General features: G+C 55.9%; 1 protein-coding gene across 14 annotated transcripts in view; it reads left to right on the forward strand.

Annotated features, from left to right (window-relative positions):
* Positions 1 to 14,540, forward strand: part of LOC147041406 (histone-lysine N-methyltransferase 2C-like) — a 37,264-nt gene extending 22,724 nt beyond the window's left edge. For 7 of the 14 annotated variants that reach the window (XM_085939045.1, XM_085939059.1, XM_085939048.1 and 4 more), the window contains 36 exons: positions 164 to 370; positions 936 to 1,243; positions 1,329 to 1,477; positions 1,554 to 1,937; positions 2,069 to 2,433; positions 2,906 to 2,996; positions 3,077 to 3,460; positions 3,537 to 3,651; positions 3,928 to 3,994; positions 4,223 to 4,286; positions 4,367 to 4,599; positions 4,674 to 4,946; positions 5,225 to 5,332; positions 6,039 to 6,827; positions 6,954 to 7,346; positions 7,608 to 7,769; positions 8,353 to 8,633; positions 8,705 to 8,880; positions 8,965 to 9,077; positions 9,147 to 9,239; positions 9,314 to 9,356; positions 9,417 to 9,547; positions 9,989 to 10,063; positions 10,143 to 10,322; positions 10,486 to 10,601; positions 10,760 to 10,955; positions 11,036 to 11,245; positions 11,862 to 12,190; positions 12,339 to 12,451; positions 12,512 to 12,648; positions 13,027 to 13,154; positions 13,223 to 13,424; positions 13,494 to 13,610; positions 13,728 to 13,801; positions 13,894 to 14,002; positions 14,096 to 14,540. In XM_085939045.1, coding sequence (XP_085795171.1) covers positions 164 to 370; positions 936 to 1,243; positions 1,329 to 1,477; positions 1,554 to 1,937; positions 2,069 to 2,433; positions 2,906 to 2,996; positions 3,077 to 3,460; positions 3,537 to 3,651; positions 3,928 to 3,994; positions 4,223 to 4,286; positions 4,367 to 4,599; positions 4,674 to 4,946; positions 5,225 to 5,332; positions 6,039 to 6,827; positions 6,954 to 7,346; positions 7,608 to 7,769; positions 8,353 to 8,633; positions 8,705 to 8,880; positions 8,965 to 9,077; positions 9,147 to 9,239; positions 9,314 to 9,356; positions 9,417 to 9,547; positions 9,989 to 10,063; positions 10,143 to 10,322; positions 10,486 to 10,601; positions 10,760 to 10,955; positions 11,036 to 11,245; positions 11,862 to 12,190; positions 12,339 to 12,451; positions 12,512 to 12,648; positions 13,027 to 13,154; positions 13,223 to 13,424; positions 13,494 to 13,610; positions 13,728 to 13,801; positions 13,894 to 14,002; positions 14,096 to 14,188 — 7,008 coding nt within the window. In that variant the 3' untranslated portion in view covers positions 14,189 to 14,540. The remainder of the gene's footprint in view (positions 1 to 163; positions 371 to 935; positions 1,244 to 1,328; positions 1,478 to 1,553; positions 1,938 to 2,068; positions 2,434 to 2,905; positions 2,997 to 3,076; positions 3,461 to 3,536; positions 3,652 to 3,927; positions 3,995 to 4,222; positions 4,287 to 4,366; positions 4,600 to 4,673; positions 4,947 to 5,224; positions 5,333 to 6,038; positions 6,828 to 6,953; positions 7,347 to 7,607; positions 7,770 to 8,352; positions 8,634 to 8,704; positions 8,881 to 8,964; positions 9,078 to 9,146; positions 9,240 to 9,313; positions 9,357 to 9,416; positions 9,548 to 9,988; positions 10,064 to 10,142; positions 10,323 to 10,485; positions 10,602 to 10,759; positions 10,956 to 11,035; positions 11,246 to 11,861; positions 12,191 to 12,338; positions 12,452 to 12,511; positions 12,649 to 13,026; positions 13,155 to 13,222; positions 13,425 to 13,493; positions 13,611 to 13,727; positions 13,802 to 13,893; positions 14,003 to 14,095) is intronic. The other 7 variants (XM_085939050.1, XM_085939049.1, XM_085939051.1 and 4 more) reach the window with 7 other exon arrangements.
* Positions 14,541 to 14,839: the final 299 nt, after the last annotated feature.

Consider the following 14,839-nt stretch of genomic DNA (forward strand, 5'->3'; position numbering starts at 1 on the left):
ACCTGTTAACCACAACTTTTTGCATGACACGTTGGTTCACAAATTGGCCTGAACAAGGGGGAGGTTTTTCATCAAACACGGCAATTTTAGCCTCTACGGCCGTAGTTTGGATGGGTGACGTGACACGGCGTCGAAATGAGAAAGTGGTGGTTGTTGTCGTCAGTCGCAGCAGCGGGACTCCTTTGTTGGGACGTCCGGGAGAAGCCTGGCCTTAGAGTGCGCCCAGACGCCCGAGCACGGGACGGCGGCAGCTCACGTTCGCTCCGGAGCCTTGCCGAGCGACGAGACGACAACCGGTGACCAGACTTTGTCGGGAGGACCGATGGCCTCGCTCCCGCAGCTTGGCGACTCCGAAGAGAAGCTGAGACAGGTGCGACCGCTCTCCTTTTGGCATGTCATCCTTGGCCTGCGTGCGCTCCTTATTAATCCTTGTTAATCATGCCTTTTCAACCACTGACCTGCAGTGCTTGCATGAGCTTTCCTAGTAGGACAGTTGCATGTTGCTAGTGAGGCAAAAATGTGCTGCCCGTCACTCAAGTGCTGGATATTGAATTTTTCCAGTGGTACTCGTAGCATGCCATTGTGAACCGGTTGCCCTACTAGTACTAGAACAAAGCGTGTTCTCGCACATGGATGGATGGATGGATGGATGGATGGATGGTAGTGGATTGCAGTACATGCATTTCCATTCAGTAGCCACTTCTCCTTCCTAGTCCGCATACATGCCTACTACAATGGCCTACTTGTCTTCTCATTGCACAAGGCTATTACCAGGAGGCTTCAACTGCCCCAGCTATCTGTGCTACTCGTATTGCTCAACCGTGGTGTAACCGTTGAATAATGTCATTCTCGTGCTTAAGTAAAAGGAACGTAGTCAACCTATTAGTGTGTGCGTGCAAATACGTGGCGACTACTTCAGCGAGATGTCTGACCAGGATCCCGAAACGTCTGCGCTCGTGCAGCGTCAGAGGCTGCGTCAGCTCATCCTGAGGCAGCAGCAACAGAAGAGCGCCCTGCGGCAGGAGAAAGATCTACGGGAGGCCGGACCCTCACCATCCACACCTGCTTCCGGTGTGCCGACACCCCATCGCTGGCCCTTTGTCAACGCCCCCCCGCCCAGGGACGCTTTAGGGCGGCCTCCGCCGCCTTACCCCGGCATGCTGCATTTGCCGGGAGAACAGATGCGAGGTCTGACCTCTGGCAACATGGCTCAGTTTCCCCTGCAGAGAGGAACGCCCTTGAGGTGAGAGGAGCGAGGGCTCTTTGTTTGTCAAATGCGTGCGTGCGTGCGTGTGTGTCAGCATGATGAGCGCATTTGCCTTCTTCAGGATTTTTCCGCAAGACTCCTTCCTGTGTAGCGACGCCGGAGGAGGAGCTCCTGCCGTCGCCCCAGCCCAATGGAGGAAGCCGCTTCCCAATGAGCTGATTGTCATCCACCCGCTGACCACCGCTGGCCCGCACCCTCACGCCTTGTCAGGTGAGACGAGTGCTTGACGCTTTTGGCTCATGGTGCTTGCGCCGGCCGCTAATGGAGGTGTTTTGTGCGAGAGCAGCTGCCCCCCAGGCCTTTCCCGTGCCCTGCGCTCTCCCCGTGCAGCAACACAGCATCTTGGGTCAGCCCTACATCGAGCTTCGCCATCGCGCTCCAGAGAACCGGCTGAGGATGCCCTTCTCCCCCACGGCCGAGGAGGCCCCGCCTGGCACGCGCCTGGGGGAGACTACGGTTGGCCAGCCTGTTTTCCTGATGGTGCAACTGAACCAGGATCAGGATCAGCGGAACCCGGTCCACACGGCGGCTCAGGGCCACGATGCGGCACTCCAGGGGGCCGAGGACATCGAGGAGCACTTGGAAGGTGTGGAGTCTGCCGTCAAAGATCTGGAAGACGTGGAAGTGAAAGACCTAGTTGACCTCAGTCTCAACCTGGATCCCGAAGATGGTAAGAATCGCTGTCTCAAGCCAGTTATTTTTTGTTGTTGTAAGCATTTCAATGAGAACACCGATGTAGACTAAACGCCCAAGATTTGCCTTATTGGGCCTCAACTGAAGGCGAGCGCTTGTCAACTTCAGGAAAAGACTTAGACCTGGGTCCCAACGACCTCCACCTCGATGACTTCCTGCTGTCGGGGAAGTTTGACCTGATCGCTTACGCTGACCCCGAGCTCAACCTGGAGGACAAGAAAGACATGTTCAATGAAGAGCTGGATCTGGGGGAGTCTGTAGGCGAGCTGAAGAAGGTGGCACCCCGAAAGGACAGCCTCGTCCACTCTGCGGTTCCGGTCAAAGAAGGAAACGAAGAGGGCGTCCAGGCAGATCCTCCAAACCAGTCTGCTCCCCTTACTCCACATCCTCAAAAGATTCCTGGACCAGATGGAGCCTTTGGACTAGCTGCTTCTGGGGCTGAGGCAGCAGGATTGAGCCAGCTTGGCTCCAAGGTAGGCAGAATTGCTGGTATGGCTGCAGCTGTCACTAAGAAATTGTTTTCAGGGTAATTATCCATTTGATGATTCCTGTTAGGTCATACCCGCCGCACATCCCCCCCAAGTGGCTTTTTTTTGGTCTGCCAGGATTAATATGGGTTTGATCTGCTCACAAATTTTTGTTCCGTTTTTTTGGACGGGGGGTCGTGACCAACGCATGCCCCCCCCCCCTCCTTCCACTAAGGTTTACGATTGGCTTTCCTCGAGATGCCACAAAATGAGCTGTACAATAACAGTTCACCAATCCCTCGAATGCACACAAACATATTTCCTTGGCACCAGAGCATTGCTTTTAGAATAGTCTGGGCTTTGGCCGCTGCGCTGCAAATAGGTGAACATTTTTTGCAAGTAATGGGCAATGGGTTGAGCCTAAAAAATTGCCATGTATTGGTGTGGCGAATACAAAAGTTCCATTATTTCCCCTCAGGGCAAGTCTGGGCAGTCCGTTTGTGGTTCTGGGCTTTTGCAGGCCAATGTCAAGGCTCCACCTTGTGCCCTGACCCCGCCGCTGGCTCCAGGTGAATCCCAAATCAGGATGTGACTTGTCTCAGCTTGGGAGCGGAACACAGCTGTGATCCCCATCTTTGTGCTTCTCCAGGTCCGCAGTCGGGCTTCCTGCAGAGCGTGGCGGGACCCTCATCGGCTTACCTGGCTCCTCACCCGCCGCCCTCTCAGCAAATTAGCGCTCCTCTGGGGCTGCCTCTTAGCTCCGGGCCTCGCTCGCTGTCCCTCCAACTCTCCCAGCCTTGCCCGCTCATCAGCCCTCCACCTCAGCCCCTTCAGCCACCGCGCTCCAGAGAGGAAGTGTCTCCTTTGGGCCAGGACCTGAGTCAGAGCAATGGCAAACCTCTCCTCCTGGAGGAGCAGCCTCTCCTGCTGCAGGACCTCCTGGACCAGGAGCGCCAGGAGCAGCAGCAGCAGAAACAAATGCAGGCCCTGATCAGGCACAAGTCTACCCCGGAGCCCGGAACCCCGGATCTTGGTGAGCTGATGACCGAGCCGTGACCTACGCACGCGTTTGCCGTCGTGTTACTATGAACGTTTGTCTGCGTGCGCAGCGGACTTTGACTCCGTTTCGGACCCCATCATGAAGGCCAAGATGGTGGCTCTGAAAGGCATCAACAAGGTCATGAGTCGAGGCAGCCTGGGCCTCAACAACATGGTCATCAACAGGTAAGAGGGCTCTGTCACGCGACTCTGTCCTCAGCAACTGTGCCGCGTTAGGGTTCAAGAAACATTCAACTCGCACGTACATTTGAAATTCCTTGGGCCCGGCATGTTGGCTTGTGAAGGCAGGCGAGGTTGGCGGGGACGCTGAAATCTATATCTAACATCCACACGCGCAAAAGCAACATTTGCCATAAAATGTTTGAACAGAGGCCTTTCTGACCCTGACGGCTCATCGATGACTCTCTCACGTGACTGTTTACTGCTACTGATGCCTTCTAGGTTTCATCAGGCTCCAGCCGCCACCACTCCTGAGGCCACAAGTCAGCCCCCTGCTCCAGTGGCCCAGGTGACGCACGCACACGCACACGCACACACACACACACACACACACACACACACACACACACACACACACGGGGATTTTAGCAAGAAACCTATGAGACACATATAATTAGCTTTAGCGGGCCACATAAAATGATGTCGGGTGGGATGTGCGCATTCGCCACCAGTAGACACACCAACATCTCCAAAGTTTGCCAAATCCTGAACCCGGAAGTGTCTCGTCTCCCGTCAGGGCGCCAACTTGAACGCTCAGCTGGCGCGGCCCAACCCACCCAGCTTTGGACCCGGCTTTGTCAGTGAGTTCCTCCCCGTGTCAAATTGTCGCGATGACGCTTTGCCGGTTCGTGACGCGCGTGCGTGCGTGCACACCCCACAGATGACTCTCAGAGGCGTCAGTATGAGGAGTGGTTGGGGGAGACGCAGCGGCTCCTGCAGATGCAACAGCGCCTCCTGGAGGAGCAGCTCGCCGCCCACCGCAAGACCAAGAAGGCGCTGTCGGCCAAACAGAGGACGGCCAAGAAAGCGGGCCGCGAGCCAGCCGAGGACGACGACGCCCAGCTACGCTATGTTGTCGAGCAGCAGGCCAACGTCCAGAAGCAGCTGGAACAGGTCGGCACTCTTTTTCAACCGTCACCCTAACCAGCGCTAGGCGACCTTCTCCAATGGTGTCTGTTGCACTTCAGATTCGGAAGCAGCAGAAAGATCACACGGTGCTCATTGAGGACTACAGGAGCAGCCAGCGGCAGCAGAGGGCCCTCCCAACGTCGCCCCAAAATGCAGCACCTTTACCGAGCAGCGTTCAGAAGGTCCCCTCCACTTGGTCGGCGCCCCCGATGCCACCCGCCCTCTCGACGGTCCCTCAAGCTCCCGCCACGGTTCCCGGGCTCCCGGTTCCGCCGTCCGGTTTTGCCTCGGCTGGCATCGGGGGAGGTGACTTATCGGTCCCGACGCCTCAGGTAAACAGACTGGCAATCGAATGAGTTTTTCACCATCCAGCAACACATCCAAACAGGAATCTTCATAGACACGCCATCTGTTTCTCTGCTCTGTGGCTTCCTGGACTTGACTCGCTTGTTTTGGCTACTCAGTTGCATGGCATGGATTCCAGAAGAGATCGGTGCTTGTGTGTGATAATCGTGTAAAAAGTCATCCAAACGTGTGACGTGATAAGTGGGGGAGGGCAAAAACCATGACCAGGTTGCAGATTTTTAAGTCAGCTTTCCTGTTCCTGCAGGTCAAATTTGATGACAACAACCCCTTCAGTGAGGGTTTCCAGGAAAGGGAAAGGAGGGAAAGACTGAGAGAGCAGCAAGAGCAACGCAGAGTGCAACTCATGCAAGGGGTGAGACGCGCACGCACGCACACATGCACGCACACACACACACAGAGGACCAAAAAGTTGTTTGAAAACAATTCAGGCATCAGAGTGACAAATGACTCTCAACACTGACTCATTTGTCATTTCCTCCTACCCCTATTTTTGTTGCGAGCGGCTCACCAGCGGGGTCTGTTCGGGGCTCTTCTCCCATGGGGGAAAAGAAAACACATTTTACATCTTAAGTGAGAAGAACACTGCACGTCGGTGGCGTTGGGCTAAAACTCCTAAGTCACAGTTTGCTAAATGTCCTTTTTCTTTTTCTTCCTCAAAATTCATCCAATTGGTCTGGGTTGTTCTTGTTTTACATACAAGTGTTGAGAATGGCTTGCTCTTTTTGTTTATGCAATTGTGTTGGTTGAACTTTTTGGGGCTCTCCTGAAAAGTGACAAAATAAAGCAAAACTCTTGCGCCTCTAAAATAGTGACCAGCTACAGCAAACATGAAAGTTCTTTTCTGGATGCAACAAAAAAAAGACACACCACCCTAGCCTGTTTGAGTCCTCCCGGTATTCACGAAATGAAAAGACCAATTGAACTTCGCCACCTGCACCCAGCCCAAAGTTTCTTCTACTTGTATGCCTCGGCATCATTTTATCGCGCGCAGTAAGCTGTCAGGAGTAAGACTGTGCGGCGTTTTTTTGGCACGTCCTTCACGGAACCTTCTGTCTCAGGTGGAGCGCCATCGGCTGTTGCAGCAGCACAGGGTGGATGCAGACCAGCAAGGCGGAGCGCGGCCGTGTCCCGCGGGGCCGGCGGTCGCCACCGGGTCCCTTGGCTCAGCCCCCGCCGAAGATGCTCTCTCCCAGATAGCCTTCTTCAGTTCCGAGCTGCCCCAGGACTTCCTCCAGTCACCCTCTGGCGCCCGACCGCCTTCGTTGGGGGCCCAGGCGGCAGTACCGTTCCCCGCGCCCCAACAGGGCTTTACCGGAGCGCTGCGCCCGCACAGGGCCCGCATCTCCCCGGAGCGAGTCGCGAGGGTCTCGCCCTCGGAAGTGACGAAGACTAAAGCAAGGCCTGCCGGAAGTCCAGCTCAGGTCCACCCGTCGGGCACCCCTCCGACGCCGCCCAGTCAAGTCACTCAACTGTTCGGCCCCGACTCGGCCTTCTCCTCGCCGTCAACCACCCTCTGCGCCCCCTTCTCCTCGTCCTCCCTCTCTCATCTCTACGCCAACATCCTGCCTGATGACGGCCCCAAAAGGAAAAAGAAGAGCAGTGTCAACCGGGACGGTGGTGCCGGGACGCCGCTGTACGTTCACTCTGACAACATGGCAGACTCCGCCGACACGTCCTGTTCCACCCCCGCGCGGGGCAGCGCCGAGCCGACCGACTCGAACTTTCCCCCGTCGGCTCTGGCGCCGTCCTTGGAGCTGGAGGGGCAGCTGTCTGTGTGCTCGACGGCCCGGGAGAGAGGTGCAGACTGTCCGAAAGGCCTCCTGCGCGGGAGCCGCGTGGAGGTCAAGGTGGGTCGTGTCACCTGACCTCAGGTCACCTTACGTGTCCCCCAGCAGTGTCATTTAGAACAACACGTCCAGTTCACACTGGATGGCTTATACGTCCACCTCAATCCTTCCTGTGTTTCCCCGCAGGAGGAGCGCGAGGAGCGGGGCGATCCGGTCCAGTCGCAGTGCGCCTCCCCTCTTCACGACCCCGGGAAGGAGCTCCTCCGCCACCTGCTGAGAGAAAAGGCCCCGCCCCATCAGACGCCGTCGCCCGGCACCCAGGGCCCGCTGGCCATCTCTGACGAAAGCCTGCGCTCCGAGGATGAGGACGGCGGCGCATTCTACGACGACGTGTCGACGTACGCTCTGATCTCCGATGTCTTGGACTCGTCGACCGGCAAGAAGCTCTGCAAGCGATTGGCTGCGCGGCCTGACAAAGACAAGAATCTGAGCAAGTGCAAACGGAGGCGACGAGAGGACGAGGACGCTCTCAACTGCTCGTCTTCTCCCTCGGAGCGGTCGGTGACGCACCTCACACAGGTCAGCTGGCAGCAGGGTTAGGGTTAGTCATTTGCATGACGCAAGTCCAATTGAGTGAGTGAGCGATTGCCAATATGAGCACCACCACATTTGAATCGAGTGTCCAACGTAGTGGATGACCCGGGAAAAGTGTTGGTGTCACCAGAGGTTTCTTTCCTACGGAAAGACAAGGATTCTGAACGATGGGATGCTCTGTAGCAGCTTGTTTGGAATTGGAAGAAGCACGGCCGGGTTTGTAATGTTCCTTTTTGGTGCCCTCAGCTCTCGGCGCTGCCCCTGATGGAACCCGGCCTGGTTCTGGACCTGAGCCCTTTCCCCCCGTACGGCAGCTCGTCTTTGGGCCGAGTCTCCAGGTTGAGCGGCTCCTTCGGCAATGCCTGCCTGGAGGGAGTGGCGGACTACTACGCGCAACTGGCGTGCAAGGTAGGAGGAAATTGTGGGGCGCTCCGATTTTTGATTCGAGGGCTGGCTGTGCTAACTCCACAGTTGTTTGCAAAAACAGAGCGTTGCTAATGGCTAACAGCTGCGATCCAACAACCTCCTGGACTCGGCTTGGAACAGAAAATAGATGATCCCGCAAGTCCCACGGTTCATTTGTTGGGCAAATTTGCTTTGCTACTTCCATCGTACAAATAGTTTGAACAAGTTATTTCCACAAAGGGGATACTTGGCCAGTAGCTGCAAACCTTCTTCTGAGGTCACCTTCACTCGCTTGCACAATCTTGCATGAGAAAAGGAGGGCGAGCGAGCGAGCGAGCGAGCGCATATTAACCAGGGATGCCTTTTGCCGAGAGTCCTCGACCGAGTGCTTGTTTTCACGTTTTTTAGAAAGGCAGAAAAAAAGCCCAAAGTTGTTTTCTGTGGAAGTTGCCGCTGCAAGTTAACGAGAGCGTAAGATTGTTTTGTGTCGGTAGAAATAGGAAACCCAGGCAATCATTGCCTCTGTTCTGTACAAGTGATTTGGGCAAAAAGCCAAACGTGCCTCTTCCATATGTAACATTTGCAGAACATCCTGGGAAACCCCCCCACCCCTCCGGCCTCGCTGCCGCCCACCCCCCCTCCACAGAAGCTGCTCAATGGCTTCGCCACGGCCGAGGAAGTGAGCAGACAGGACAGCAAGCGCACCGTGTCTTGCGACGGCGGTGGTGCCGTGGGGCCTGACCTCGGCCCATCCTGTGCGCCGGTCAAATCCAAAGGCGAAGCGCTCCGGCGGGCCGCCCGGACCGCTGACGTCGATGTGCCCGCTTCCCTGCCCACGCCCCCCCACAACAACCAAGAAGAGCTACGGTGACGCCAGCCGCCGCCGGCCCGGCCCGCTCGCGGGCACCTCGCTCACTCTGCCTCTTTTGTCCCATCAGCATCCATGACTCGTCTCCGTGCGGCAGCCCGGACGGCTTTGTTCCGTCCTCGTCCCCCGAGAGCACGGTCGATGCTGAGGTCAGTAGGTATCCCGACCTGTCGTTCATCAAGACGGAGACCCTGTCCCCCTGCCCGTCGCCGCCATTTCCCATCGTGCCCTGCTCCTGGGGCAAAGGTCGGTCCCGCGAAGCATCACCGGCGGCTTCCCGTCCCGTGGGCCGTTTCCCTTGGATTCAATTGTGCCACTGGCTCTTTTCAGGCTCTGCGCTGAAGCGGGAAGTCAAGACGGAGGCTGGCCAGCAGGCTCCTCCCTCCTGCTCCGACGGAGATTTGGTTCCCGTCTCCATCACCTTGAACTCGACCGCCTCGCAGGTGTGCCCCTTTCCCGAGTCGTCCTTTGACGCCGGTTGATTTCCTCTGACGATGCGGCTGTCTTTCCAGAATGTTCTCAGAGTTATGGCAGCGGTGGCAAAGCTGCTGCGGTTGCCTTCCCCCATCAACTACCAGCTGAGTCGCGTTTCACTCGTCCCTCAGGTGCCGTTCAGCTCCGAGCGCATAAATGTACTCGTCTGCTATACTCAGTCGTGCACGTATGTATGCCTTTGTAGGCCTCAGCAAGCAGCATGCAGCAGAGGACAGCACCACCAACTGGTCTGTATGCTTCCTTTTGTATGCGCGCGCGCGCGTGTTATCATGTGACCTCTCAAGTAGCCTTTGGTCCAGGTGGCAGGTTGATCCAACACGACGTGGGCAGCGCTCCCGCCGTCTCCGTCCCGCAGTCATGCAGCTTCTGCAAAGTGTTGCTGGGCAACGGAGTCCGCAAAATCCAAGAGGCCAAACAGGTAAGATGCTGTCCAAACAGCAGTTTTGATGCTAGATGCCGAGCCAGTGGCTAGCTAACTATTGCAGCAAAAATGACTGACTGTTACCAAAATCCAATGCATTTCAGAAATGTACTGAACCAGACTCAAAAAAACAAAAACATACCTTTAAAGGGAGGTGACGTAATACTTTGAAAATTCGAGTTCAAACTGTCAAACTTTTTCAGTAGAACTACAACTACCGATGACTAATAATATCGTGTGTTGTTTGCATTCAAGCCTTTTTTAGGAAAAAGTGGCGCATGTTGTGACAGTCAGTGTTAATAAAAAAAATCGGACACATGTAATTCAATGTTGGAAAATGTTTGATTGATGAAGTCCGAGCTGGACGTGCTTGAACGCAACTCAGGATGACTGGCCGCACGTGTTGTCTGCCGTGAGGTGAAGGCTTGTTTGTTGCAGCAGGGTGGATCCGGTCTGCTGTTCTGCAGCCCCACCTGCTCGGCACTCTACTCGTCCGGCCCAAAGGCGGCCGAGGTAAGGCGGAGTGTGGAGCCCGAATGCCAGCTGCCACGGGACGAGCCGTGACATCACGTCTACGTTGTTGTGCCCCCAGTGCGCCGCCCCGCTCCTTCCTCAACACTGCTACGCCAACAACATGTCATCCTTCGCCGTCCACTCGCTCCCCGCCACACCACCGACCCCCTCCCTGACAGACGGCGCCTCCCCGCCCCCCCGCTTCCCTTCCGCTTCTGCCATCACCATGGATACCAAACCCCGCCTGGACGGCCTCAAGGTGGGAAAGGTTTTTGGCACGCTACTCTGCCGGCTCACCGGGCCACGCTAAGCCCGTGTCTATGGTGTGTTGTGTAATTGCGCTTCAAGAAAGGCAGCGGAAGCAGTGTTCTTATACAATATGAACGCTGCCTCAATATCATTTTGCTGTCCGCGTTCGATAGGTGAAGGTAAAACTAAAGCCCCACCCCCACACCTTCTCCGAGGCTGACTGTCAGCGCGCTAAGCGAACGAAGAGTTTGCGCTGGCGCCGCTGGAATGTCAACGTGGCTCTGACCAGGTGAGCGTGGCATTGACATTTTACACCGAGGTATGCCCACTCTAAGTCCAATGCTGGTTTAGACACCGTGCGATGGCGCGTAACAGTAAAACCGTCCGACCCCGTCGTGATGGCTCGCGACATTTGCCGCACCGGGCCTCAAGCCGTCTCCTCCGCAGCAGGGGCCCCGTTTCCGACAAGGCCGTCGCCGTGCCGACCGAGGAGGAAGCGGACGTGTCGTTGACGAAGCTCGGGGCGTGTCTTCGGCCCGACGCCTTTGCCACGGACCAGCGCAGGTGTTGCTTTTGTCACCAGCAGGGCGATGGAGAAACCGACGGAGCCGCCAGATTGCTCAACCTGGACTTGGATTTGTGGGTAAGTGCGCCCCACGCACGCAGCTTCATCACACGCCAGCGAGGCGACGTGACGACACGGTTGCACTTCGCCTGTTCCAGGTGCACCTGAACTGCGCTTTGTGGTCTAGCGAGGTGTACGAGACTCAGGCGGGCGCTCTGATCAACGTGGAGTTGGCGCTGCGTCGGGGTCTGACGCTGCGATGCGCCCATTGCCAGCAGACGGGCGCCACCAGCGGCTGCAACCGGCTGCGCTGCACCAACACCTACCACTTCACCTGCGCCATCAGGGCGCGCTGCACCTTCTTCAAGGTAACGAGGAGAGTAGAACTTTCGGGGATGAGATCCTGCCCCGAGTATCTTGGGGTCTTGTTCACGAGTGAGGGCAGGATGGAGCTCGGATTTACTGATTGATTTGGAGTAACAAAGATGGCTTGATCATATTGTTGTAATATGATAGTTATTTGAAATATATTGTTATATGGGTCTGTGGAATAATTAGAAATGCAACTTACGAGTCCGACGTCAGCGGCTTGGCAACGTGAATAACTCTGAATGTTACGTCAGGCCCGTTCTCAGCTCTTCGTTTGTGTCAAGTTAGCATACTTATTGTTTAGCCTGTTGTTGCTCGTTCATGTCTGTTTTTGTCGAAGAAATTTCCCCCAAAATGCGACCTATACTCCGGAGTGACTTATATATGTTTTTTGTTTTTTTTTTCACGTTATTGTGCATTTTATGGCTAATGCGACTTTTAGTCCAAAAAATACGGTATATATATCCCCCCCTCGCGCTACTTTTTCGTGCTTTTTCACATTTGCATGTAACGAAATAAAAAACAACACTCAGATAAGAACTGAGACGATGCGCGTCTTCTTATCCTGTGGCCAAGCTGAAACAGACGGCAAAATGTGTCTTGTGGCGCGTACAGGACAAGACCATGCTGTGCCAGCTCCACCGGCCCACATTGTCAGGGCCGCCCCCCGAGCCCTGCGCGTGGCCTCGGCACCCCTACGACTCTGAGCTGCGCTGCTTCGCCGTGTTCCGCCGCGTGTATGTGCAGCGGGACGAGGCGCGGCAGGTGGCGGCCATGGTGCAGCGAGGCGAGCAGCGGCACAGCTTCCGTGTGGGCAGCCTTCTCTTCTGCACCGTGGGCAGGCTCCTGCCGCGCCAGATGAGCGCCTTCCACGACCGTGCCGCCATCTTCCCCGTCGGCTACCACGCCAACCGCATCTACTGGAGCATGCGACACAGCAACAGGTAATGCGCGCCCGCCGTTATCTCTTATGAGAGCAAAATGTCATGTCACTTTGGCATCGCGCAAATGAGGGCAACCCCTACAGAAAATGGGATGCCTCGTGAAAGCCAGAGCAGTGCACATAAGTAGAGATCCTCGTGTGACCTCTAGGCGCTGCAAGTACATGTGCTTCATCGAGGAGCAGGAGGCGCGGCCGCTCTTCAAAGTCAAGGTGGTGGAGAAGGGCTACAACGACCTCGTCCTGACGGCGCCCACACCCAAAGGTAACATGGCTCCGCCCGTCTCGTGCTGTACGCGCTACCATGTGTCCACCCTCCCCGCAGGCGTGTGGGACCAGATTCTGGAACCGGTGGCTCGGCTCAGAAGCTCCAGCGGAATGCTCAAACTCTTCCCGGACTTCCTGAAAGGAGAAGACCTCTTTGGACTCAGCGCTTCGGCCGTCTGCAGGATCATCGAGTCGGTACGTGGTGCCTTTTAGCGCCGTTGCTTGGCATCTTGAATTGGTTGCCGGCGTTTTGCTCCAAATTACCGTCATTTTTGGACTATAAACCGCACCGGACTATAACCCGCGCGGTTCAAAATTTGAGGAAATGGCTTATAGTCCAGTACATCTTGCTCTTGACCTGCGTGCGTGCGTGCGAGCCCAGTTTAGCAAGTAAAACCCTTTGGAACAGCACCCGCTTGCCACAATGCATCACAACAGCTGTACTGTCTCACGCATGTGAGCAGCGTAAAAGGGGCTGCCAACACCACTGAGGCACCATGGTGTGTGTGTGTGTGTGTATGTGTGTGTGCGTGTGTGTGTGCTCGCGACGTTTGTGTGTGTCCATGTGCGTAGTTACCAGGCGTGGAGGCATGCGAACGCTACACCTTTCGTTACGGCCGCAACCCGCTGATGGAATGGCCGCTGGCCTTCAACCCGTCCGGCTCAGCGCGCTCGGAGCCCAAAGCCAGCCAGGCCAAGAGGTAGCACGAGGCGCATCCGCTCCGCCCCGCCGTGCACTTGACAATGACGCTTGTGCTTTTCCCATTAGGCCGTATCTGTTGACCAGCATGGCTCCGCGGTGCCAGGGCTCGGTGGGTTCCATCGTGGGTGCTGTCCCGGGTGTGATCTCGCTGTCGCCGGGCGAGACTGTGGCGGGCGCTCACCAGGGGCGCCACTCTAAGCTGGCACAGTACCGCCGCATGAAGGCCGATTGGAAGACCAACGTCTACCTGGCGCGCTCACGTATCCAGGTAAGTCCCGGCGCCACCGATGTCAACTGCCCGAGGCGGGACACCGAGTCACTGCTTGTTTGCGCGCAGGGCCTGGGGCTGTACGCCGCTCGGGACATCGAGAAGTGCACCATGGTCATCGAGTACATCGGGGCCATCATCAGGAGCGAAGTGGCTGACCGCAAGGAGAGACTCTACGAGAGTCAGGTGACCTTGCCCTTCCATCAAATAGTGGGAGAAATGTTGAGCACGAAATCAGCAAAGTGGCACAGAGGGTGTCTGAGCGCACGTGCGTGCATCCTCACTCTTGTCTCATGTGCGCAGAACCGAGGGGTGTATATGTTCCGAATCGACAATGACTACGTGATCGACGCTACCATCACTGGAGGACCTGCCAGGTGCGAGCGAGGGTGCCGCTCTGTGGCGGCGGCAGCCACCGCCTGCCGCCGCCGCCACTGATTCCGCCTGTGCCCGTGCTTGCCATTGACAGGTACATCAACCACTCGTGTGCGCCCAACTGTGTGACGGAGGTGGTGAGCGTGGAGAAAGAGAACAAGATCATCATCAGCTCCTGCCGACGCATCCAGAGGGGAGAGGAGGTAGGTGGGGGTGGGGCCCGCGCCTTAGCCGCTCTCCTTTGCGCTGCCGCCCGCGCTCACTCCACGCCATCTGTCCTTCCACGTGCACGTCAGCTGTCCTACGACTACAAGTTTGACCTGGAGGACGACCAGCACAAGATTCCCTGTCACTGTGGCTCCTTCAACTGCCGCAAGTGGATGAACTGAGTTGAGAGGTTTGATTGGCGGGCGGGCGGGCGGGCAGGCAGGCAGGCGACCGAGAGGCTGGTCCTCTGCGTGTAAATGTGTACAAAAAGCAGAAGATGATTTGTTGCAAAGATTCAATGCTTTGATTTTTGTATTTATTACTGAAAGAACTTATTTTCTAATAGCACTCCTTTGCGCCGGGTGCTGCCGAGTGGCAGCATGTAAATAAATAGTCCAGCAAAAAAGAGTAAAAAAAACAAAAATCAACACACTTTGGATGAGAGGCCATTTTGAATTGTTTTGTTTATTGGCCCCGGTGTTCTTTTTATTTTGTCTGTGATCATGCCCCTACCCTTGTTTTTTTTTTTTTTTTACTCTACAGTGTGATGATTATTAAATGAACTTTGTTTTGGAAGGTTATGTGGAGCCTGATTTTGAAACATTTTCAGAAAATAAAAGAATTGACATCTTTCAAAGCAAAGCCCATTGCATTGGTATTGGCACAACAACAGGCCCAAATGTGCTTAAAGTGGAGGAGGGGCGGAACTGCCTCAGAGGCTTCATGTGACACGCACTGCCATAGAAGCGTGACGCCGACAATCGCTGCTCTTTCCTCCTCATTATTGTTAGAAAAGGTGGATTTATCTCGATAACTCTCCGCCACATGGTTAG

Source organism: Syngnathus leptorhynchus, chromosome 19 (assembly GCF_054491065.1).
Source record: "Syngnathus leptorhynchus isolate UIUO chromosome 19, UIUO_Slep, whole genome shotgun sequence".
In the NCBI taxonomy this organism is placed as follows: domain Eukaryota; kingdom Metazoa; phylum Chordata; class Actinopteri; order Syngnathiformes; family Syngnathidae; genus Syngnathus; species Syngnathus leptorhynchus.